Here is a 25,907-nt window from a genome sequence, read left to right as displayed (position 1 = left end):
CAATGCAAATAATAAACGATCTCAAAATTGTGCTTTCTCAAAATACAGTAAATCCACTTTTCATCACTTGCACTATTAAAAAAATTACAGCGTACGGGTGATTATTTACATTATTTTTAATCACCAGTAAAACCTTTTTCATATTATGGAATTTCCTTTCTTATTTTTTTTAAACATACGTTTGTACTATATTTATTTACAGTCTATTATGTATAGCCTACTCGTGTACATATCTGTGGTTGGGCCCGTCCTTTTACGTTTGTGGCAGTCCCTGAATGCAACAGAATGTTATGACGCATTACGTCGCTCTGCCCCTCGTCTTGTACGTCGGATTGGTTCTATCTACAGCCTGCATTTACAGATTTGTGCCGGTGATACCGGAAGAAGCTTCAGGGAGAGAGCACATCCATCTCGTGTGTTAATTCATCTTGGGCTGGAAAGTCTCTGGACTCGGGCAAAGAAGAGAAATGGAAAACGGCTTTTCCACAACCGGTGACGCTAAGCTGGACCAGGCTGTCAGGCAGTGGCTGCAGTATGACAAGGTGAGCTGACAGCTAACGGTGCTAGTTTAAGCTAGCTAACTGCTGCAGCAGAACACGTTATATAACTTATTCCGTTTGAACTCAGACTGTGACGTCTAGTCACCTCATGAATATCAATATATAATGCAAGTAAAACTTTCTGCAGGTCTCCTTGGAAGTGTTTATTGTCGTAAGTTTAAAATCCTCACTGCTGGAAGTGTAACTAACATGTATCTGGTGCTACTCAATCTAATGTGTTATTCATCATTAGATCTATTCACTTAAACTCTATGTTTTCTTTCACAGGTCATTCATTTACGTTGGAAAAGGCTTTCGCTCTGTATTTCCTGGACATGAAACATCAGGCTGTTCAGTAATTACAGAGGAACAAGTGAACATAATGAATAATAATGAATGGATATTTATTTGGGTTTAGATTCAGCCATTTTGTCAAAGAAGTTTCACCTTCCTCTATAGTTGATACGAAATCACATGATTTTAGTCAGGCAGCATTACAACATTATTTTTTTTAAGGGGTATTGGTTTCTGTAGTGACTATAAAGGAAAGTCCTAGTAGTCTGTTTTCTGCTCTATTACAACACATATAAAAGCTTTGTTTGACATATTTCCTCTCCATTTGAGCTGTCTGCAATTAAAACAATGCAAACCTGTATTCTGTCTAGGTATGTCTGATCTGACTGCTGTATACTGTAGTCAGATCTACTGAGCAGTTGTAATTTCATAAAGAGCCTCAATGACAACACGTGTGATCAGATTAACATGCGTCTGCCCATCTGACCTGCACAAAAGGTCATTCATGGCCTTAAATACACATGGGATACCACAAATCAGGTTACATTGGAAATGGACAGTGTTTCATTAGTCTTGAGATAATTGCATTAGGGCAGCATGCTCTGTATTCTATTTCAACAGAAATCATCATAACAACCCATGTCCAGGTCTAGTTAGTAATGTTTTTGCTTTATTTGGGAAGTGGACACATCATTCATTTATAACCAGACAGGTGGTAGGTGATAAAGCTGAATTTTCCAAATTACTCAGATGAACTTTTAATAATCTGAATTACAGCCACAACAGTTATTCAGCCAGTTGACAGGACATGAATCAGTAACTATTTATTTGTTAATCAGTATTTATGCAGGTGTACAAGTGCTTTCAGCCAGCAAATTTTTAAATAAAATTTAAAAAAATAATAAAACTTGATCCACAATGAATAGTTTAAGTAAGTTTTAAGAAACCAGATAAAAATTAACTTGATGAAGCTTTTTAAATGTGAGTAATTGTTGGGTTTATAAACTGTGTCCATTGGGATTTTGAAAATGAAGACTATGAGCTTAGTGAAATTGCAATGTACAGTTCTCACTCTACTATGGCATTATATTGACCAAACAGCTCATTAATAACATAATTGACAGGTTAATCTGTAATGATGGTACTCTTTAGTTGCTGCCCTAATCCGAATCTTACAGCGTAGTGTACTGTCTATGCTAACTTGATCTCCAGCTGTAAACTCATTACAGATGCCGCTAAATGTAGAAAATCAGTGTGGGATTTATTCCTGTGTAAACAAAATGTGTTTTTTTGTTTGTTTGTTTGTTTGTTTTTTTACCCAGAACCCCAAAACAGCAGCTATGGTTCAGAACATGATGAAGGAGGGTGCGGTGGAGGCTCTGAGAAAATGTTTCTCCTCCAGGATGGAGTTTGGTACAGCAGGTCTGAGAGCAGCCATGGGTCCCGGCATAGCCTGTATGAATGACCTCACTATCATTCAGACCACGCAGGTTGGTTAATTAATACATAAACTACTGCCAGACATTAAGCACCAAGTCTCATGCAAAGCCATACCTATACACTGCGGATTCTCTGTTTAAGTTCAGATACTCCAACACATGCCACCATCAGGTTTCCTATCACTGAACAATCTCAGTGCAGCTGCCTTTCTCACCAGCTTTCTGATTCTATTGTTAAATTCATTTCCTCCTCTACTTCTCTCTTATTTCTCCAAATATTTTCCACTGGGACAGGGTTTCTGTCGCTACCTGGAGGAGAATTTTGGGAACCTAAAGGAGCGCGGGGTGGTGATTGGTTACGACGCCCGAGCGCACCCTACAAGCGGCGGCAGCAGTAAGCACTTCTCCAGCCTGGCTGCAGCTGTTTTCATCAGCCAAGGAGTGCCCGTCCACCTCTTCTCTGACATCACCCCTACACCGTTTGTGGTAATTCTGTAATTTCTTGATTTGGGTTTTTTAGACACTGCAATCATGGACACAGATGACAAAACATCTTAAAACAGAAGTATCATTTTGCTGCTTGTGTTCACATGTTAAATGGGATTTATAAGGCATTTGTGTAGCATAAGTACATCAAATGAAGCCAAAATTGTATTCAATTCAACCAGTTTGCCTGGTGTCATGTTTGTTAGTGCCACAGCTGAACAAAAGGTACAGGGCAAGTTCCATTAAAAAAAACAAACAAACAAACACATTTCTCACACTAGATCTTGTGTAATGTGCACTTTTTGTCTGTACTTCACATGAAGTATTTCTTCAAGTACATAATTCCATACAAAGCATTCTCACTGCAGCACCAGGTATGTCAGAGTCATGTACAATTTTAACTTAAAAATACTTTTCCCGTTTTCTCTGCTACCTGTCAGTGATAACGCAACATTTTAGTTATAGAATCAGGCATATGTTTTTTGTTTTGTTTTGTTTTTTTTTAAACCGAATGACCCACAGACTCACACTTGCTACTACGAAAAAGCCAGTTTGACACCACTCTGGATTACTGTTGACCCATTTCAGCATTCTCACATTACATTACTTATTTTGCTTGTGTAAAAATATTTTTATTTTTTCTCACTTTGTGTGCTTGAAATATATATGAAATATTGACACGTTATCACACTCACACATGCATTAACTGCATGTTCTAGTATGATTTTTGCATGTGTTGGAAAGTAATACACAGCAATGTATTCCTCTCATTCATGCAGCCCTTCACAGTTTCCCACCTAGGTCTCTGTGCTGGTATCATGGTGACTGCCTCTCACAACCCCAAACAAGACAATGGCTATAAGGTAAAACCTCTGTCCTATTTTCCATTTGCCCTGATTAACATTTGTTTATTACATCTTATAAGATTCATAAGAGCTTGTTCAGTTTTCAGCATCTGCTATCATATCTGCATTTTTGCTACTTTATCTTTCTCCCAGGTGTACTGGGAGAACGGTGCCCAGATTGTTTCTCCCCATGACAAAGGAATCTCCAAGGCCATAGAGGAGAATCTGGAGCCTTGGCCGGAGTCCTGGAATTCAGAGGAGGCCCTGAAAAACCCACTGCTTAAAGATCCATACCAGGACATCCACAGAGAATACTTCAAAGTCATCCAGAAACACTGCCATCACAGGTACTCCCAGCATACTGTTAGGCACCATAAAACACAACATGAAACAAAATAAACAATGTTCTACTGATGACTCACACTGAAAATGTGTGCACAAGAGGCCACTGAATGACAAACAAGACAGACAATACTAAGGAGTCAAAGCAATATGGAAGATTAAAGAAATAACATTTTACTTTTTTCACAGGGAGATAAACAAGAATTCAGAGGTGAAAATTGTGCATACATCTGTGCACGGCGTTGGTCACGCATTTGTGCAGTCAGCTTTCAAGGCCTTTGACCTTCGCCCTCCGTACGCTGTAGAGGAACAGAAAGATCCAGACCCCGAATTCTCCACAGTTAAATATCCCAATCCTGAGGAGGGGGAGGGAGTCTTGGTATGCACTGTACATTCACATCGGCACACACACACATTCATCACGTCCAGTAATACATGACGCTGAGTTTTTGAATCTAACACGGGTTTGTGTGTTTTTCAGACTCTCTCATTTGCACTGGCAGAGAGAGAAGGAGCCACTGTGGTGTTGGCAAATGACCCTGATGCTGATCGACTGGCTATTGCTGAGAAGCAGGAGAGGTGAGTTTGTATGCATGTACATTAAATATATTAACAGTGTTGAATAAAAAAATGCTGTGTTTAATGAGCTTCATCACATTTTCTTGCTGTCTTCATTCCACTCTACTTATGTTGCTGGTCACAGTGAAAGAGTTTCACACTTCTTTGCAGAGGATTTGGAAAAGTAATTCTGGCAAATGGAGTAAATCACTGACTTAGAAGCCAATGAAGCTGCTTTATGTGAAGTGGGTAAACAAGTTTTTTGCCAAAAACAGCAAAGTTTTAAACACATTGAGTCCACAATCTGTACAAAGCATCCTTAAAACATAATGTGTGTCAGTTTTTTCCTAGTAAAACCTTCAGGTTTGTCAGAACAGTATAAATGGTAAAACGTAGCTTCTTGACAAGTAGCTGTAGCCCTGAAGGACTGGTGATATGCCGTTTATGGTTGCACTTCTGTAATCTCTGCCTGTCTCTGCATGTCTGTCTCTCTGATAGTGCACAGTGGCGACTGTTCAGTGGCAACGAGTTAGGAGCGTTGCTTGGATGGTGGATGTTCCACTGCTGGAAGCAGCAAAATTCTGACGCTGCTGCTGTGAAAAACCTGTACATGCTGTCGAGCACCGTCTCATCCAAGATACTGCGCGCAGTCGCTCTCAAGGAGGGCTTCCACTTTGAGGTAACACAATCAAGTTCGTGACTGCAGTTTGGAAAAAAATGTGATACATACTAAATGCACAGTTAACCGCATCAATGAGATTAATTGGGCTCATTTTATACAGATTTTCAACCTAAAAAAATCTGTAATATTTCTTTTTTTAAAAGGATTTCATCCAAGAGTAGTACTGTGTCCTGCTACGGGAAGACAGCCCTAACTGCATTTCCAAAGTATTACGTTTTCTTTGAGTAAAGACACCATATTAAATAGTAAGAGAAAATGTGCCTGATGGATGCTAATAGTACAGTTGAATGCACTCTATCATAGGCAGAACTCATCATTGCAGATGTTGCTTGAAGAAACATTTCAAACAACACTTCATGGTAACTCTCTGTTTGGACAGGAAACACTCACAGGGTTCAAGTGGATGGGGAACAGAGCCAGAGACCTTTTGGACCAAGGCAAGACTGTTCTCTTTGCCTTTGAGGAGGCCATAGGTATGTACACACAAATACACATATAAACACATTGTCTTCATTGGCATAAGTATAGTATATGGTCCTGACTGATTCTTTGTAGCATCACATTATAAATGTTTGTGCACACAAATGATATTCACAAAGTCACAAGCTGTGTTAATTTGATCTGCCTGAAAGTATTCACGTGGAGTAAATTTCTGTGGGCTTGGAGGAAGGACATATTCACGTGTTAAAATTCATTTTCCTACTCACAAGATCTAAATTGGGGTGAGGGCCACTGAGAAACTTGTGTAATGAGAAGATGTGTACATGGAAAGAAATGTGGGTCTTGTGTCTTTTTAACAGTTGCAGGCATGTGAAAAACAAATGACAAAAATTTTATTACCTTTTATATTGTAATTAAATAACAGGGATATCTGTTTAAAAAATGAAAGAGTTATTTTTTTCCTATTCCTAATGTACTGCAATGTCATCGCATGAGTCATGGATCATCCTGTTGTAATTAGTATAACCACTGTGACCTTCATCGTAGTGACTTATGTTTGCCCCCCCCCCCCCCCGTTGGTGATTAATCTTTTTTTTTTTTTTTTTCTTTTTTTAATTCAGACTCAGATTTTTCAGGACCTTTTTTATAGCCTTCTTCTGCAGACAAGCATGCGGCAGCCAAACGTAATGGAACCCATCAGTTAGTAAAATCAGAATCAGAATCAGAATCATTAACATGTCAGACTTTAACTGAGGACATGTCTGTAGTCTGGGTTAAATAAATTTACAGTTACATTGGGTTAAAGGGCGAGTGGGGTTAATATATGATGTTCACGCAGTCTCGTACAACACCATGGTTTCGAGAGCGTTCCCATACTATAACATGGTTATCGTGCCTTAATTGGAATCACATGAGTGACAACTGGAGGCTTTACACAGAACAAGAATAACTTAGAAGCATGTGTGTGTCTGTGTGTGTTACAGGGTATATGTGTAGTCCTTCTGTATTGGATAAGGATGGGGTGAGTGCTGCAGCCATAGCAGGAGAGATGATTGCTTATCTGACCACTAAAAACACAAACCTTTCTCAGCAACTCGCCACCATCTATGAGGAGTAAGGCATGCATATCAAGCACAAACTCATCTGACAAACTTTTCTGACTCAAATATACAAATTGAAATGGGACTATAACTCTTGTCTCTCTCCACTCAGATATGGCTACCACATTTGTAAGAACTCCTACTTCATCTGCCATGACCAGAATGTGATCTGCAGTCTGTTTGAGCGCTTGCGTAACTACGGTGGCCAGAAGGACTCATACCCCACCAAATGTGGTCGCTTCTCCATCTCTGCTGTACGAGACTTGACCACCGGCTACGACAACAACCAACCAGATAACAAGGCTGTAAGGGCACAAACTGACATGCATGAGTATGTTTACTTGCCCTAACATGTAAGCATTTGTTCTGTCCAGCAAGATGTTTTCTGCCATTAGACAATAACCTGTGTTTTGGGCATTTTTCCTGTGTTAGACAGTTCAGACCATTCAGCTAGTCTTTTAAATAATGGTTATTCTTCCATCTTCTTTGTCCACCTCACTGCTTCCTCTCATCTCCAGGTTCTACCCACCTCCAGCTCCAGTCAGATGATCACCTTTAACTTCTCTAATGGGGGTGTGGCCACCATGAGGACCAGTGGCACTGAGCCAAAAATCAAATACTACACTGAACTCTGTGCTGCTCCTGGTAACAGGTAGGTCACTGCAGAGACCATCCCAGCAGTAGTTTATACTATAACAATGCATAACATAAGAAGGGGGCCTGAGCTGATGGCCTTACATGTTTTATTGTGTACTACCAATGGTATGAACCCAAAGATATTTCATTTACAGTGATATAAATCAGGAAAAAAAAAATCAGGGTGTTACCTTGGAGAAGCTGGGACATTTTTTGCTTAAAAAAATTAATGACTAATTACTCCAATTGTAATAAATTACTTTTTAATGTGTTGGGTTTTTTTTCTTTAAGCTGTCACTGTTAAGCACAGTCACTACTGAAGCTCCATCACTTTTCTTTTTTTTTCTCCTCTCTCTGGCTCACTCCTACAGTGATGTGAAACACCTGAAGAAGGAACTAGATGACTTGGTTGATGCCATTGTTGAAAACTTCTTCGAGCCACAGAAGAATAAGCTGCAGCCGAAGCCAGAGTAGCAGCGATAGGTCACAAGCAGGACTAGTTGTGACTAATATCTCTGACCAGCATTTCACACAATGTCTTAATTTACTCAAGAAGGGATTCTTGATTTAATACAGGCTTCTTTTTGATTTACAGTTACATTAATGAGTATTTTATCATATTTTTTACTAGGTAGAAATCTGGAAACAGTACTATGACCTACTGATGAGGATGTCTTTAATTTCTACAAAGTTAATGACGATCTATAACTTACACTTTGACTGTGTTTAGCTATGCAGTTGTTTTTGGGGTGTAGTTATTTGTCTAGTGCTTCTTTTACTTCCAGCAGTCATCATGTGGATTCAGTTTACTGCAGCGCTTGATATTTTAATCCACAACTGTAAAATGGTCACTATTCAGCAGCCACAGACATTCCTGCTTCCTAACTATATAGAGTTACAGATTGTTGTATATACAACATTATCCATTCCACACTGCTTCTGCACCAGATACAAGGGTGCTAATAGGAAGAGTTACAGAACAGTATAAGTGAGAACTACTTAAATTAATATTGTAATTGTATCTTTAAGGGACGTTGTAAACTGCTGTGAATCTTTGAATGTGTAGTATGTTGACTTATTATAAGGTGTAGCTTTGAAGGTGGTAAAGTTTGAAATCAGATTTGCCATTGCAGACTTACTAATTGGTGAAACGACTAAGCCTAGAAGCTTAGAGCGCCACCAAGTGGAGATATTGTACTTGAATTTTCTAAATATGCTCGCAATAGATTATCTAGTATGGATAGTAGTCAAAGGACCTGCTGACTCCACCAAGTTCAGTTTTCAACTAACAGCCTTTAATGTCTAAAGTGTTCAATTGATTTTGACAAAGGATCGTGTAACCAACAGCTCTCCTTTCTTCACGTGCCTCTTTTTCCAAAATACTGTGCTAATTTTCCTCAATAAAACTTATACTTCTTACACTAATACTAAATACTATTCTTAACTCTAAACCAAGTCTTAAACAACTAAGCTGTCCTCACAACGCCAAGATGTCATCATAACCACTGCGTCAAAAAACAAAAAGTATGATAGCCTGATAAAGAAACAGATAAAGAAACATACACAGGAGCTGCTTGCGAACACGTCGCCTTTGCATCCTCCGGCAGCGCATGCATGCAGCATGTACTACTCATGGCCCATCCGAGTATGGAGGAGAGGAGGGAGGTAGTGCCCGGCCCTGTCTTCTATATTTAACTCCAGTCACAGGGAGCTGGGGCAGCGTGGAGCGGTCTGTCGCTCTGAAGAGCACTGCAACTTCGCTGGGTTACACTTGAACCATTTCTCACACCGGCCAGGGGAGAACAGGTGAGCAGGCTTTAACGGGACTGAGGAGCAGTTGAAATGTTAAATTGATTAAATGAAATAGCATTCATCAAATGCTCTCGATCTAGTGCGTAAAATAACTTGTTCCGTGCGTAAAATTACAACCGGTAAAGGAGCTTTAGCGTCTCCGGCTGAACATCTACTTTGCACTTCCGTACGCTGCCATGGTGCAGCAGACCGACCCATAATACAAGCCGCACAGCTGGTTTAAGTTGACAATATACTTATATCGCAAGGACATGAGGTACGTGATTGGCCGGTTTGGATTTATTATAGTAACACATTCGGTAACTTAGCGTGACCGCTTTGGTGCTACACAGGATGTGATTTTTTTTTTTATCACTGCGAAAATGAATATTTTGACATTACTGGACCACTGATTTGACATATAAATCCTAATGTCACATCGCTCCGTGAGCTACGTTTTCTACGTTTCTCGATTACACGGGATATATGCAGGCTGTCCTTTTGCTCTCTGACATTAGTCAGTGGCCGGATTTGATTGTCATAGCTTAAAGACCATGTGTCCGCGTGTCCTTGAGACAGTAAAAGTGTAGGGCAGTAGTCAAGTCATGCGTTTCTGGCTGGGTAAACAACGTCAGGTGGTAGTATCCTCCAAATGACCCCTTGCCTACTGCTTTTTAAGACTCAGATTCATAGTGTCCTCCTTTTCTGTGCTGCACACAACCAGCAGCAACACACAGTATGAAATAATAAATGTTTCTGTATACTTGCTTGTGTTTCTTAGAGATTGTATTGTTTGTGCATGTGGTTTTCCTGCTACCTGGCTTTGAAGATCTTTGTCCTCTGCTGGTTTTCAGGTAAAACCGGAGGCAGACAACACCCTCTGACCACACAAGCCATGGAGGGGCTCTACTTTGAAGTGAAGCCCAGAAGAGATGAACCCCGCAGGCTAGGGACCCCTGAGAAAACACGTTCTAATCTAACAACAAAACACGGGTCCTGTCCATCATTTTCAAATCTCACCTCTTCTACACAAAGTCCACAGAACCTCAGCTGCGCTAGGGAACGGACTGCAACATGGGGAGAGAAGGAGGAGGAAGTGCGATACAACCTGACATTGATCGGTTCTCTGCCAGTCCATCATCTCACAACCATGGCCATGCTGCCCTGGGTGGTAGCTGAGATTAGCAGGTCTCATCCTGCGGATAAAGACCCTGCTGCTGTGGTGAAAAGCAGAGCCTGCAGTGCTGGACAGCTGGGCCCTTCTTCCTCAAATCAGACAGTTTTTCTATGTGTATCAGCATCATGGGTGAGATGTGTGTCTGTTCTGGGACAGGGAGCTGTCTGGGACCCCCTGACACACACACTGCTGTTTGAATGTCGGCCTCACCAGGTGGCTAAGCTAATTCACAACAGCCAGGAGCCCAGCAGCTTTGGCTGCCTGGTCAAAGACGTTCCAAACTGTGCCTGCTACGTCTTCCAGTGCCAGGAGAGCACCAAGGTGAGTGTGATTAGATGACATGAGAATTAAGATTAGTGTCTAGTGCTGCAGACATACTATAATAAGCAGAAGTATATTCTACAATAACTACAATCTACACATCAGTTACAAATACAGCAACACCAAGGTGAGTCATATAAGCATGAGGGAATCACCACTTGAAACCAGATTTGTAGATGTTTTTTTTTTTTTTTTAATGAAATGGACCTTCCTGTGGACTAAACCTTCAAATCACCATCACTCCTGATGATATGTCGTATTATTCCGAATAGCAATAACCAGACAAGAAAACATTTCAAGAACAACTCATCACTTTGCCACATGGCAGTGGTCAAATAAATGCAAGACAAATACATAAGACAAATAGAGCAACCTCAAAACTCATAGCAACCTTAGCTTCACTTACTAATTGCACACCATTTCAGGGGATAATTTTATGAAGCTGGTTAGGGTATTGCCAACAGTGTGTAAAGCTCTCATTAAAGTAAAACAGTGGCCACTCTAAAACATGAACCGTAGTTTGCTTTGTTTATACATTTTGCTTACTACATGATTCTATATGTGCTATTTCATAGTTTTTATGTGAGTATAAAACCGCTGACTGTAAATATTTCTAAAAACGTCTTAGAGAGCCAAGATAAGGCTCAATACTTCTACTCTAACACGAGTGAACATCAACAACAAAAACATAACATCCAGATAGAGTAAAAACACACCCAGTGATCCTTACAACTCTCCTCTACATGGCACGCTTTGCCTGGGTACACTGTAAACCTGCAGCTGGTCCAGAGACATTTAAGAGCTGCCTTAACTGCATGCCATGCCCAACATACCATAGACGAATTGGACAAAACAGAGAGGTGGAGACAATGGAGGAACGTAAATGAGATATTAACGTAATAAAAGATGGCAGAACCTTAATCTATGAGGTTATTTTTTTCTTGATCCAGGGTCATGCAAACGTGTCTGGACTCACATAATACTGAATTTGATATAAAATATACTGTATAACAGCCTGCATGCACAGTCAACTCAACTGTCTTTGAGCATATACACACAGTATATGAACTGTGTGTGCAGGTATTTGATCTGTGTTTATGTTTTCTTGATTGACGGTAGATGAGCTTGTTTTACATAAACCAAGCAGGATGTAGAACCGTGTTACCATGGATACCATTTCCTGTGCCCCAGCGACTGCTACGATGTCTTTGCCGTGGTGTACATTTGATTTTATGGTCCATATGAGTGTGTGTTGTTCTCGCCCTCTCTTTTCAGCCCGTCCAAAAATGTGATGGTGATGTCAGGCTGGCCACCTGTTACTCTAGCTCTGTCACGCTGGGTTAGACACACACGCAGGCCTACATGCTGACTATTATTGCAATCCTTAGGATTTGTATCCTTACCCTGTTTTTTAAAAAGAGTTGTTAGTTATAACAGAAAAGGCACATAGAATTGGGACCAGGAGCAGCCCCGGTCCTCACCATCAAAACCACACAAACAATCAAATCGATTGACATTTTCTACAGGAAACACTCACCCACACACACAAATTCACACCCTGCATCCATGATTACTGTCAGTTTCAAGAGGGGGTGGAAATGGCACACTAACCAGCAGTTTAATTTAGATCACAAACATTCAAGTGTGTGCTTATGGGCTTACATTCAAAACGAGCTACAAGAGAGACAGAAAAATGGAAAAGTAACCTTTGTGCTGTGATGTGCTGTATCATAACATGTACATTATGGGATACAGGCACCTTTTAGTTTTGTGGCAGTACAACCTGAACTTAAAGGTGCAGTAACATTTGTCCAGCATACAATGGTAGAAGACTATAATGATTATTTGTACTGTATGACATTTTGAATTTTGTAAGGTGTTTATGAGTTCAAAAGCAGTACTGGAGTACAGTATATCCATGTTTTACCATCCTAGATTTAACAGTTAATGTAAATTCAGAATTTTATGTGTATGTGACAAAGAGCAAAGCATGAAGAAGATGCTGCTAACTTCTCGGTTACTTAGCCAACCTATTTGGACTGCCCAAAATAAATAGGCCTGTTGAATGAGATATGAGACATTTAAGACAAAGATCAAATATATTTTTGCTGTAATCTGAATATGAACAGTGTTCACAATACAGTGGGCACATTTGCAAAAGGAGATCTAGGACATTAAGTCTGTGACAAACGTTATCTATTTATGGTAATAGTTACTGTGGGAAATTGTGCCATTAGTTCACATTTCAAGCCCCACAGCAAAAAAAGAACAACTTCCTCTTCATTGTCAGAGGACAAAAACTTTCAGTGTGTGGGGTTTCCCTTACTGCTTCTAGTGGTAAACACAAACTACAACCACTGGGTGTCACCACCTAGTTTCAGTGTAAAGTCTTTTTTTTTTTTTTTAAGGAATTCAGTCACCATTGTCACTCATGACCATTGTCATTAGTTGTAAGTGTTTAGTTATTTATGTAATTATTTTAATTAATGCATTCATTTTGGTACTATTACTTAATCACTGTTGAGCTTTTGAACAGAAGGCAATTCAAAGGCACTGGTCAGTTCAACTCTGTAGCCGACTGACAGAATTTTATTCCTTGCTACTTTGGTCATAAAAAGGCCACTGTTGACTAATAACCTTTAATTTCCATCAGTAATGTCATCCACAATTTGAACTGGAATTCCTTAATAGTTACTCATTTCTGTAGATGCTAGTTTTGATTTGATAGGTTGTTCATGGTAGTTAAATTACACATTAACTCATTTAGATGTTAACAAGTGACTTCTGTGCCCCAGTGATTGCTGTTATTATCATCATGTAAACTCGTTACAGTGTCAGGGGAAACTAAATTTGTTTTTTTTTTAACCATTTAGCAATCCAAACCCAATGCTGCATTCATCACTACTGAATTGTTTCTTCTACTGAACATTTCGTTTCCGTAGTTTTTCGTAGTCCTACAACTCCAAAAGCCTCTGGCCTGTTTAGTTCATTCCCAGCTGCCCCAGCGACATTTATTCCTGTTTGACTGGATTTGCTCAGCCTGCAGACAGGAAATGCTGTTTATATTCTGTCATACCAACTAAGGTCATCAAAACTGTGTAACGGTAAAGCGAAGACCACCCAAAAACCTGCCGCCTAAAGTTTGACTGGACCGGGACAGGAACTGTGCCCACCCCAGTCTCTCGGCGCATTGGCGGATTTATCTCCGTCAAGTTAGCCGGGACTAGCGGGGACTAAAAGCGGATGTTTCTCGCTTTGCCTTCAAAATAAAATCAAAGAAACCTGAACTCGTAGAGGTTATCCGTATTACGCGTTTGGTTTTATCTTACTTTGAAATCGGCTTGTTTTGTGGTTTCACGTTGGTTTATCGCTTAACCACAGGCTCCTCGGCTTCAGGGAGCAAACTCAACTTTCCAATGGAATGATATAGAAGTGTGTCTCTCTGTCAGACGCAACTTTTCAAAGAAAATAACCATTCACAGTTTGGCTTTGTTAAGTTTATGGCGAATGGGATGAGAGCACGACTGCAGCGACTCAACCTGTTCAACAGCAAACAAGAACAGAAAGATGTAAGTTTACTTTTTAGTCGTGACCGAGGCGTGTTGTTGAGGTTCCGTGCCGTGCTAACTAAGTGGACAGTTAACGCTAGCTAACGTTAACCGAACATCAGCCAAACTAGTTTAACACGTTAGCTATTAGTCTCAGCTATTTAACGTATATAAATACACGACACAGAGACGTGTTTTTAATGCCAGAAATATGTTTGTTTGACGCTGTGTGTAAATAACAAGTCAGACTTACAGCAGTGATCCTCTTCCCTGTGAACTGCATGTAATGTCAAGTAACATTAGTAACGTTACTACCGAGGCTGTTCAAGACGTTTTGGGTGGAGATGGTCATCAGTAACTAGGTGTTGATAGTAACCCGGAGGTAAATATTGAGGTTTTACTATATAGTTATTTGTCAGGGTTTTGCCCTTTATGCATAGAAATGTATTGGACAGAAACAATAAATGTCATGTAGTTAAGTGTGTAAAGTTCGTAACTTTGCTTTGAATCTTGTTTTGTAGACATCTAAACAAAGTGTATTTGCATTATTTAAAGATATTCGAGTATTAGCTTGTCAAACTTCCTCTAAATTTGAAAGATAAGTGTTCATTTGAACTCTGGTGTGGTATGTATCTGTTGCAAAACGGTGGATGTGTTTGTTTGAGGTCGAAACACTACTGCCACATATTCAGGGCTATTGGGTATATCTAATGAACTCTGTTAAAATGGAAATAATTAAATCGACAAGAAAACAAACTAGCATCTATTTAAGAACTGATTTATCAGTGAGGTTTTTATGAAAAGTTGTGTAAAAAAATGTAGTACTGCAATGTCCTAAATGTGAATGATTGCTGGTAGTCTTAGTTTTCCATGATAGTGACTTGACTAATCTATATGTTGCTTTTGGACTGTTGGTTGGACAGGTTCATTATCCTTGGGCTCAGGAAAAATATGATGGCTGTTTTTCACCTTTTCCTAAAATTTTTGACAGAATAAGTACTTGGATAATGAAGAAATTACTGTGACAGGATGGCACAATTCCCAGTTTTATCAGAGAAACCTGTACACAGTATTCTTTTCTTCCTAGGTCACAGTGCTGCTCAACCTGGTTACGGAAACACTTCTTCATTCTAGTAATAAACAGGATTTTTCTTTGACTGGGTGACCCGCTGCTGGTTTTATTAGGCACTGACTGTCAGACCCTTTATAAAGCTGAGTACATAAAAATCCTGTCTGCTTGGCCAAATATAATGTAGGTGTATGTCAGTAAATGTGTGAGTGAGTCATTGCAGTATCACATCCAGAGCCATTGTGCTTATGCCAGGTTTTCACTCCAGGAACAGGGTGCACATCGTTTTGCACACCGTATTAGTCACATATTTTGTCTTAAGAGCTTACTTCAGCAGGCTCTGTCTTATGGCTGGTTAGTGTACATGCCACCTTAAAACCTTGTCCTGGAGTGACAAGGACTGCAGTGGATTACAGAACACTGAGGCTGTATACATGCTTAAATTAAATTTGTGGTAATGTGATGAAAACTGGTTGGAGGTGGTGATGCTATTGAGTTAGTTACTTGGTTTTAATGAATGTTGCTGCTTGAACATACGTTCTCTACCATCTCCACACTAAATTGTTTAAAGACCTGATGTCAGACTTTGTCAGATAAGACAAGCCGTCTCAGCTTGGAAAGTCCGACTGACTAAAATTAGTTTCTTCCCAAAAATCATATCTCTAAAGTGATTTGGGTTATTGCTTACCTAAATTATTCATGATATTGTAACGTGTTTTGGATATTTAATCCCATTTCCATGTGACAGGGTCCTTGCACTGTAGTAAAAAAAAAAAAAAAGCCTGTAAACTGGAGGCACCTTCCTGTCTTTATATAACTTGACAGTCTGTCCTTGTCTGTTTGCCTAGCAGTCTGTCACTTGTTTCACCTGTCGTCCTGTCAGTGCTAAAACTCCAGGCTCTTTAAGTCTCCCTGAGATGAGGACATTAGGGTCAATTGTGCACATTTGAATGAGTTTGTTATCTCTACCTCACTTGTCTTTGTGTTGTAAAGTGGCTCTTTAATCCAAATGGAGTGATGTCAGTGACTCTTGTAGCTAAATATTTTTAGTCACCCACTGACACTTCCTGCTCTATACAACATCACCCCACCCCTCAAAATGTTCCCATTTCTCTCTTTTGTGCTTCACTCTTTGTTAGTGATGCTTCTCATCTGTTCCATGGCCCCTGAACTTTAGACTTGTCTGAGCTCTGGCTACGCGCCACAAGGCACAAGATCCAGACACATGACCATGGGAAGTGCAGCAGTGGAACTTTTAGTTGGCTTGCCATGATTGTTGTTGATTTTCTAGGCTGCCTGGTGTGGTATTGGGTTTTCAGAATCATTTCTCTCTAACTTCTCATTTCTACATTAATGCAGATAATATTGTATAGTTAAATCTAGATGCTAAGTTACTTTTGAACAGTGTTTATAGTTTTGTAAATTTGTAATGTTTGTGTAGAACATTTACATAGTCTTGCTTTTATTTTCATTTTGTTGGGCAAACCTCTAGTCATGTCAGCTAGCTGCTGTTTAATACTTCTGCAACCAAGTAGTTGTGAAGGCACAGAGAGAAACCAAGTAAAGAGATGCAGGCAAATCTTCAGAAGACATTTTTGAGTTAGTTATAAATAATGTTGACTCAAACAGTCCTGGTGAAACATTGTGCTCTTGATGTCATAGCCACATCTACTGACCTTTTTCTTCTCTTTAACAATCATTGAAAGTTTAAGTTTGTTTATTTCTCTGAATTGCAGCTTCTCTTTTACCACTGGTACTTGTGTAACTTCCTTCTTTTCATTCCTGTAGTAGCTTGATTTCAGTCAAACTTGATGAGAGTCACCATAGTTGTTCAGTGTTGATTCTCTGTTACAGTCCAAAAATGTGGCCCACAGCTTGAGGCTGTGTCTAACTGCCTTCCTGTTCGAGTTTAGCCTCATGTAAACGTTTCACTGAGCAAGATACGGTATGTCCATACAGTGACTCAGGCTGCCTTCTGATTAGCACATCCTCTCCCCAAATCCCCTTCACTCTGTCCAATTCACAAGTTCACATCAGATGTTTTAGCCTTGTACAACCAGTCCAAAAAAGGAAGAATGGTGTAGGAAGGCCGCTTAAAAAGGTGAAGTACTAAAATAAGAAATACAAGAACAGACGATATGATGACTGGGTAGTTTTGCGTCACCACTGGAAAGATCCACAGTGATCTGTTTGTGACTCCAGCCATCAGATCTGGGTTTAGTTCTTTGGATTTCTCTTCTGCATGATCACAGAACTGGATAGAAACACTAACTTTATAGTATAGTAATAAATGGTTGGTTTTTTAAATTAATTAATGAATGTTTATTATTTCCTTGATTGGTTGTTTAATTTGTGAAGTATTGGGGGAAAAAAAGAAAAATGTTTGTTTTACCTGATCAACAGTCCAAATCCCAAACATATTCAAAGCTGCAAATTCTTACTGAAGCAGCTGTTACCGGTGAACATTGATATTTCTGTTTGAAAAATAGCTCCAGTTATACTTACAAAAATTGTTAGTGATTCATTTTCTGTTGACAGACTAAATGATTAATTGACTAATGGCCTTTGCTGCTCTTTCTCTTCCCAAATGAGAAGCCATGACAAACAAAATTTCCAAGTTTGATACTTTTCATACTCATTTGGCATGTCCGTGCTTGGTAGGCCTGTTAAAAAGAATCTGTGCAAACAAGGGTCTCAGTTGACAATGCATTTGGAGAAGGAGTGTCTGAATGATAATGGAGAGGCAACTGATAATATCATCATGCTGGGCATTTAAGGACATGTTATCAGCCAAAAAGTAGAGGGATGGAAACTGGGCTGACATGAGAAAAGGCTAGACCAGAACCTGAAAGAAGACAAGCATTCCTCTTCCTTATGGCTGTTCTGTGTCTTCAATGACAAAGGACATTACATAGAGTGAAGGAGTGAGAGAAGAAGCACATGCAAGGACTTAATGTATCTGTTGTTTCAAGTGTTTCACTTGACCAGTGAAAGCAGAAGGAAGGGGAAGGGGTAGATGGAGTGGGGGCTAGGGAAAATAGACAGAGGTCTGTTGTTAGTGGACAGATAGCAGACTCCATTCTGCTGCCAGGGTGATTGAAAACAAGTAGACCCTATAAGTGAGAGGGTGAGAAACATGGTGTCTAGATGCTGATGGCGTTGGGAGAGGGGGGTCGAACACTGAATGAGTAAGTTAAACACTGATTAAAGAGATATTGGAGGAAGTGGTAAACAAAATGGGGATGGTGAGTGTACACATGAGTAAAAGGTAGCTCATATAACTTTATAGCAAAGAAGGTTAAAACTGAGACTTTCAATGATAAGCATTTCTGCTGCATAAAGTAGGTTTGGAATTGTTCATGACCACTGTACTGGGATGTCATCTATGACACAGCAAATCCTCATTAAGACAGTTTCTTTGGCAGTTTTGTTACACAATTCTGTTTTATGCAGCAAGTTCAGCTAACTTTCACTTGTTGGTACTGTGTTAAACAAATTAAAAGGAGAGATCTGGTAATAGATTGGAAGTGTCTCTCGCCGGATGCCCTGAATTAAAGTTAGTGAAGCAGTATCCGGACAGAGTAATTAAGTGCTCAGATAAGTCTCTAATAGTTCCACTTGATTTTTTTGTGTTTTCCTCAGAAGTGAAAGTGAATCTCTTCATTCTATGTAATTCATTGTAAAATACCCAGTATGGCACAAGAACCTGAGGTATCATTAATTTTTCCAATGAATGTGGTCATTGCTGAAAAGTTGTATTACACTAGGAAACTACCTAAAAGAACAGTAAAACAGACTCCCCGTTTAATTTATACAGCATATGTGCGTGTCTTTTTATCTAGTGTTGTGTTTAGCTGAGTTTTGTTTAGAGTTTTCCTTTGAGGGTGAGGCCCTGGTCTTCTCAACATGTGAGCACAGAGAAAGCTGTCTAAAATCTGGACTCAAACAGCGCAAAATCAAAAGTCTCCAGAAAAGCCTATTATGCTGAGTTGTATGACACTATTTAATTAAGGCACATGAAAAATCAGAAAAAAAAAAGATCTGGAAGAAAATAGCTTTAACAAATTGAGCTTTTTCTGAGTTAAAAAAAAAACATATAGAAACATACACAAGCACGATTTGAACACATGGAGCTGACATAGGTTGCCTCAGCACTTCTGTTCTGTTAGTCAAGAAACATATTCATTAGCTGTTTGTGTCAGTGAAATGCTAAAATGTCAAGAACTATTAAAATGTTGTCCTGTGATGTATTTTTCCACTAAATATCACTGAAAGTTGTCAATAGGATGTGGAGATATTCTACTGACTAAAACATATACTATAAAACAACACCTCCAACACTGAAAAGGTCCCGGTTATACACAGCAGACAGACTTCCTAAGATTTATGCTGTTTGGCCTGTTACACAGGAGATTACTGAGTCACCCTCTAATGATGGTGGAAGGGGTAATTAAAACTCTTTTTGAAGCAACATCACTAATGCTAAAAAATGCTCTGTTATCGGTAAGTAATGGCAGCAGACGAATAATATATATACCTAATGTGCCATGCAGGACAGGGAGGACATCATCTCATAATCAGGCTTGTCTTGTATTCCAGAATTTATGGTATTTATGATGCAGTTTGCCCCTTTCAAAATGTTACCTGGCCCTACACAAACAAGGTCTATTATAAGTTACTTAGTTCTTCAGTCGGTCTTGTGTGGACAGTGGATGTGTGTGCAAAATGTTTGATTAGACTGACATATATTTCAGCCTCTCTGTCCTGGTCTGCTGTGGGAATCAAAGTGCCGTGCAAGGTTTAGTGGAAGAGGCTCTGTTTTAAAGATCACACATGGTGTCCATGTCACTGACTCGACTCAGTAAATCCAATTAGCATCTCTAAACTCTTGTGTGTTTAAACAAAACCTCTGTCTTTCCAGCTCACCTAGCATCTAGCATTACCACAGCTCACAGTAAATCATTCAGAAGCTGGATTCACTCACTCATTTGTTAAAGTACTTTTAATTGTGTGTGTTTAGGTTGAGAGGAGAAGCTAAATTGTAGAGTAGTGCAGAGTAGGCATATTTCTTTATTGACCTTCTGGAGGAGGCTTGCGTTGAATAGATGCCGTTCTGTGAACCCATGTGTCAGTGTTCATTGGATTTTTGCCCCTATTTAAGGTGAAGATAATCTGAACTACTTAATGTACTGGTGGGTCCTTGGATAAACATAGTGAAGTAAAAAGTTGCAGTGGAAGTACTATATTACTTTGCCACAGGTGTACTGCTGTGCTGCTATCTTTTAAAGCACTGTAACACTGGGACTTTGTAGGTGATATCTACAAAGAGCTTAGAGTTGAGACAGAACAAAGGACCACGCATTTCGATTTCTAAAAAAAAAAAAAAAAACAGGAGTGAGCACACACCTCATACCGAGGCAAGACACAGCAGGACTTGGCTGTAAGTGTATCTGTGAGACGGCAGGTTTACTAGCTGCTCAGGCATCTCACATTAATATCACTACTGTGTGACTCAACCACTGCTTCTGCTTAGCTTGCCTGCTTCCTGCTTTTTGTTTATTGGTCTGGTACACTGCCAATAGGAGAAGCATGTGTATTATATGTTGGCAGCCAAAGGTGATTGTGTCATTTGTATGTGGCTGCTGCTGTTTGTTTGTTTGTTTGTTTGTTTTTATTACTGTATTATACTATGTAGAATAATGCAAGAGAGTAGTAAGAGAGTAGGACAAAATCAACCGAACCAGCTATGTTTTTAGATTACCCAGGGCTCTAATCTTCATGCGTAAGCAAAATACCTTAACATACAATGATTAACAAGTTATTAACTCATTAAGTCAGCGGTATGCTCAATCACAAGCACGCAAACTTCCTACTTTCTTTTTTGTCTGTGTCTTACTGGAACATTAATTGTGTATAAATACAAAGAGGAAGTTCTCATAGTTAGTAGCATGGGAGATGATGATTAATTTGTGAAGACGTTAATCTTGTTAGTCATAGTAAATTTAAAAAAAAAAAAAAAGTTTTTAACAAGTATATTCACTCATCCATGGACACAGAGCTAGGGCAGCTTAATATTTCAGACTGGTCTGTCTTACTGGGTTTAATCAGTTATTTTATTTAACTACATGGGCGGTATGTCTGCATGTCAGCCTTTTACTGCAGTTTTTATGTTGCATGTGCTGCGGCATATGAGCAGTACAATGTGTCCTGGCTGTGTACACTGAAGATGAGAAAGGGAATGTGTTTGTAACAAATATCAGTCATCAGCATAACAGTGATGGAAATCCATGCTTATCTAGCTGAGACCAGAATAATATTGTTTGCCTAATAAAGTATTTACAAACCAAAAGGAACTTGTGTTGCACTGAGATACTATGCTTGCAGGTTTTTACTGTGTTGAGATACTCAACTACCTTTCACAGTATCATCAGCTGCAATTACATGGACATTATTTCATCCATCTAATTGAAATCATTTTGATTGGAGAATCTAATCTAAGTATTTATGTGGACACTGAACCAATAAGATGTGCGTTTACATACTTTAGAGTATTGCCCTTTTCACATTTAAAATGCTTTTGTCCACTATGACCTATGTCCACTATTCTATCTTGAATATAATAGATTTTTTTTTATTTGGTTGATTATTCTGTGTTCATTTTGATTGTTACAAACCCGTGTCCGATGTCTTTAAAGCTTCAACAAAAACGGCTAATATTTATAATATATTTATTCCAACAAGAGACAAATCAGATCAAGTGGCCAGTATTGTTGAACAAATTATTAAAGATTTATACCACCCCTCTTATTCCTATGGAAAATTTCTTCCAGTCTGGCCAGATTGGGCCAGTCTGTACTGATTGAGATGCTTATGTGATGCATATTTATCGTTAATTGTGCTGTTATTTTATCATTAATGGAAAATCGAGGTCCATTTAAATGCAGCTGTTTACCGCACAAAACCTTTTCTGTATGGAGCGGGAAGTGAGCCATGGTCATGTTAAAAAAAACTTATATTCCCTAGAGAGTGACTCAGATGAGGTTAAACCATGATTGTGATTGTTAATACCCGTTTTTAAAGTTGAATCACTGCTTTCAGTGTTCCCACAAATGCCACTGGCATGTGAGTAAATGACAAATGGAAGTAGAGTATTTGGCCATAATATTTTGAGACTGCTGACTGTTAGGAACACACACAGTATGTGGATGGATAACAGAATTGATGTATTGCTGCTAGAGTTGTTTGAGAAGCTTCTCTGAAGGTTTTCGTACTTTTCAACATGTGAGTACATTGGAAATTAATTTCCAGGTGGACTGTTGACCCTTTGGCCTGAACCTGTTTCTCTAACCTCTCTTAGCCTCCTTTCTATTTTTTTAAGCATTCTGGCTACTGCATGTCTGTGTTTAAAACTGGCACAAACAATGCGTCAGACTGTGTTAATGTTAATGGAAATCCTCAATGTTAGTCATGGAAAGTGGTCACAGAAAAGGATTTTTGTGTCAGTGAGTACATAGTTACAATTCAGTTGATCTATTCTGTCCTCAGCTGACCCTTAATGTCCAGTTATCAGCAGAGCAGCCCAGGTGAAAAAGAAATGCAGCACGTCTGCAATAAAAAATGAAGAAAGCAGCAAAGTATTTTCTTGCTGTACTGCTCTGTTTTCAGTGCATCTTCGCTTATTATTATATTATGCCTTTGCACCAGTGATAGCCGTGGCTGTAGGCATTATGTTTTCAGGCTGTCCATCTATATTCTCTGATTTTCCCCAACTTAGGAAGAATTCAAGCTGTTATTGCTGTCAAAATGAGATCTAAAAAAGCATTGATTGATGGCTCAGTCTACCTTTCTATATTAGAGATTTAAATTTTTAAAGTGGGATTTTTTTTAAAACTTAATTTTGATTATAGTGAGAAAGATGGGTACATGGCAATTTTATCCAATTTATTCTACAGTAATCTGAATGAGTATGAGTACTTTCTGAAGGCACTATAATTATAGTATCATATCCTGTAACAAAGGGTCATAATATGTCAATGTTGCGTTTACGGTTAACATTTAATAAAAACATTTACAAAAGTACATATCATATTTTCCGGAATATAAATTGCACTTTATTTTAGTACTATAGCTTGGCATGCAACTTAGGGGTGACTTATATATGTTAATTTACTGTCATTTTGTCATGTAGTTACTAACGTTAGATGTCACTTTTGGCACTTGTGACTCAATTGAACATAATATTGTACCACCAAAAAAGGAAGAAAAACAATTATGTTCACGCCAAACTACAACTCCTAGTGTAACACCAATGAAAATGCTGCCCAAAAGAAAGAGCTATACTGCACACTTCAAAGTGCAGATAATAAAGTCTGCAGTTTAAAGAAAGTTTGGAGTGAGTGTCGGCATTCATACAACCTAAGAGTGGAGGAGGACATACGGTACATACAGATACTTCTGGCTGAAAATGATAGGAGCTCTGACTTTAATATATTCAGCCCATTTTCAAATGTGATCAATTTAACATTTACTTACTATTGATTTACTGAGTCTTGTTAACAGTAATGTAGTGATGAGGAACCCCCAGGGAGGAACTTTGTATTAAAACATTGTGTTTCACTGTGACAGTGAGGGGAAGCTAATCCTGAGAGCTAACCTAGTCTGGAGGCATAGTGACTTAATTCTGCCTCATTCAAAACTAGTCAGTATCTTCCGTTTAATTATCAAGAGTGGACACAGACCAGGCCCCTGATGTAGTTTGATATTTATGTAAGGTCTTATCACAGGTGTTTAAGTGTGAAACTAAATACTAACTAACTAAAAAAATATAATCATATTCACACAGATACTCAAGAACACCCATTTTTGTCATGTGCATATGTAACTCATCAATAACCAACATTGCAATTAGTGTACCTCTATAATGGCCACGTGAAATTACTTGTCATGTTTTATTCTTATCTCCTGCTCATTATCCACTACTATCCTCTCCAGGTCCCTGAGATCATCAGTACTTTAAGGCAGGCTGGCAAGAGCTCTGCACGCAGCAATGACATCACCACCATTTCCGGTGGAGTCACTGAGCCCTCTGAAACATCTTTGTCTTCGTTGTCCACAACCTCGGTGGCGCCTGTTGTCGCTGTGTCTCCGACAGCCTTTGCCAAAAAGTTCGAGGTGCTGTTTTGCGGCCGCGTGAGTGTTGCTCACAAAAAAGCACCGCCTGCCCTCATTGATGAGTGCATCGAGAAGTTCAGTCAGTTGCATGGCTCAGGGACGACGGATAAAGGAGGAAATACTGGGGGTTTGGTTGGTGGCCTACGGAGGGCATTCAGCTTCCAATCCAATGGGCTTGGGAGTGGGGATGTAGGTAATGGTGATGCTGGGAGCCCCACCCCTGGGAAACGCCCTGTCCTGTTTAAGAAAGACCCCAGTTTTCCTTGTCTGCAGGCGCTGGATGAGAACGGACTCTCACCAGAGATTTCTCACACTAACACTACTGATGGGCTTGCCCGCTCTGCTGAAGTACAGCCCACCAGCTTGCAGGAGAACAGGACCATGCTGTTTACGGTAACTTTCAGAAATTGATACACACACACACACACACGCAAAATAGTTCTCTTTGAAACGTTGCATTTCTAATAAACTCTGTAAAGAGGTGCAAGTTAAAAGATGATTTTGTGAATGGTGCAGCCAGCTCATGTGCAGTGCAGTCCAGGACAGGCTTGGTTCAACTGTAAAATGACACGCAGTTCTGTCAACACATCAGTAAGGTGATTCACTGTCACCAGATGCACATTATCTTTACACAATTTATCACCTAGCATACTGTCAGAGGTTTGCTTCAGATTTTATTCAGATCCAGCTCCAAAGTGGCTTTAATACAGAACAGAATTACGAAGTACTGAAACCTTTTCGGTGTAAGTTGTTTCAGCTGACACACAGCTTTTTCTCTTAGATGAGAATAAGAACAGAACTTTGTAGTGGAATCAAATAGCCGCAAACACAATCATTTGTGTAGGATAGTAAGAGACAGAACAAAAGACAAATTAAAATCCCCTTATGACTCAAAATGCTGACTGATACTCAAAATGAACTCAGTCACAATGCCCTGATTGACCTTTGCCTGACCTTAGAGACCTCCTGCTAACAGGAGTTTTCCTGTTTGTGTGTCAGACAGACAGGATCTGTGGCTATCCTCCCTCAGCAGATACAACAAATATATTATTTAAACTGATGCAACATCCTGCTGCTGCCATGGTCAACAGTCAGCATTACTTCATCCCACTGACATCATTACCTCTTTTTTTTTTTTTTTTTTTCCCCTCCTGAAATTTGAAGAGACATCAGATTCCCCTGTTTGTCTAAAAATTCTAATCATGTGATTCATATCTGGGCAGCTTGTTGAGAGGAGAATAATCATGGCTACTGAGCTTAAAGGCTTGATTTAAGAGACATGAGATCACTTGCCTATTATGAAACACTGAGTCCCTTGCTAAAGTTTGAAGGTCATAGTGACTTGTTTCCTAATAATGGTGTGAAGTAGGATATCCCCTGAAGCAGAACTGTTCTAAAATTCATTGGTGTGAAACTGTCTCATTTGCCAGATTCAAAAAAGATAGGCATGTAACATGTAATCATTGAC

At 39.4% G+C, this 25,907-nt stretch overlaps 2 protein-coding genes across 5 annotated transcripts in view; both read left to right on the top strand.

Moving 5' to 3' along the window:
* Window positions 1–328: 328 nt before the first annotated feature.
* Window positions 329–8,787, top strand: pgm2 (phosphoglucomutase 2). The gene is made up of 13 exons (XM_026304333.2): window positions 329–542; window positions 2,156–2,323; window positions 2,567–2,758; window positions 3,538–3,621; window positions 3,757–3,950; window positions 4,135–4,324; window positions 4,427–4,524; window positions 5,002–5,182; window positions 5,565–5,658; window positions 6,610–6,739; window positions 6,839–7,031; window positions 7,245–7,378; window positions 7,734–8,787. Exons 1-13 carry the CDS (start codon window positions 468–470, stop codon window positions 7,834–7,836), a joined length of 1,836 nt encoding a protein of 611 aa, XP_026160118.1. The 5' UTR covers window positions 329–467; the 3' UTR covers window positions 7,837–8,787.
* Window positions 8,788–8,974: 187 nt separating this feature from the next.
* Window positions 8,975–25,907, top strand: part of tbc1d1 (TBC1 (tre-2/USP6, BUB2, cdc16) domain family, member 1) — a 40,319-nt gene continuing 23,386 nt past the window's right edge. Inside the window, exons 1-3 of one of the 4 annotated variants that reach the window (XM_026303232.1) lie at window positions 8,975–9,168; window positions 10,008–10,651; window positions 24,260–24,832. In XM_026303232.1, the coding sequence (XP_026159017.1) occupies window positions 10,049–10,651; window positions 24,260–24,832 (1,176 nt within the window). In that variant the 5' untranslated portion in view covers window positions 8,975–9,168; window positions 10,008–10,048. Of the gene's footprint in view, window positions 9,169–10,007; window positions 10,652–14,035; window positions 14,221–24,259; window positions 24,833–25,907 lie in introns of those variants that run through there. The other 3 variants (XM_026303230.2, XM_026303233.1, XM_026303231.2) reach the window with 3 other exon arrangements.

Source organism: Mastacembelus armatus, chromosome 1 (genome assembly GCF_900324485.2).
Source record: "Mastacembelus armatus chromosome 1, fMasArm1.2, whole genome shotgun sequence".
Classification (NCBI taxonomy): Eukaryota; Metazoa; Chordata; class Actinopteri; order Synbranchiformes; family Mastacembelidae; genus Mastacembelus; species Mastacembelus armatus.
The sequence above is the reverse complement of the archived record's forward strand: the minus strand, read 5'-3'. Positions and strand labels throughout refer to the sequence as shown.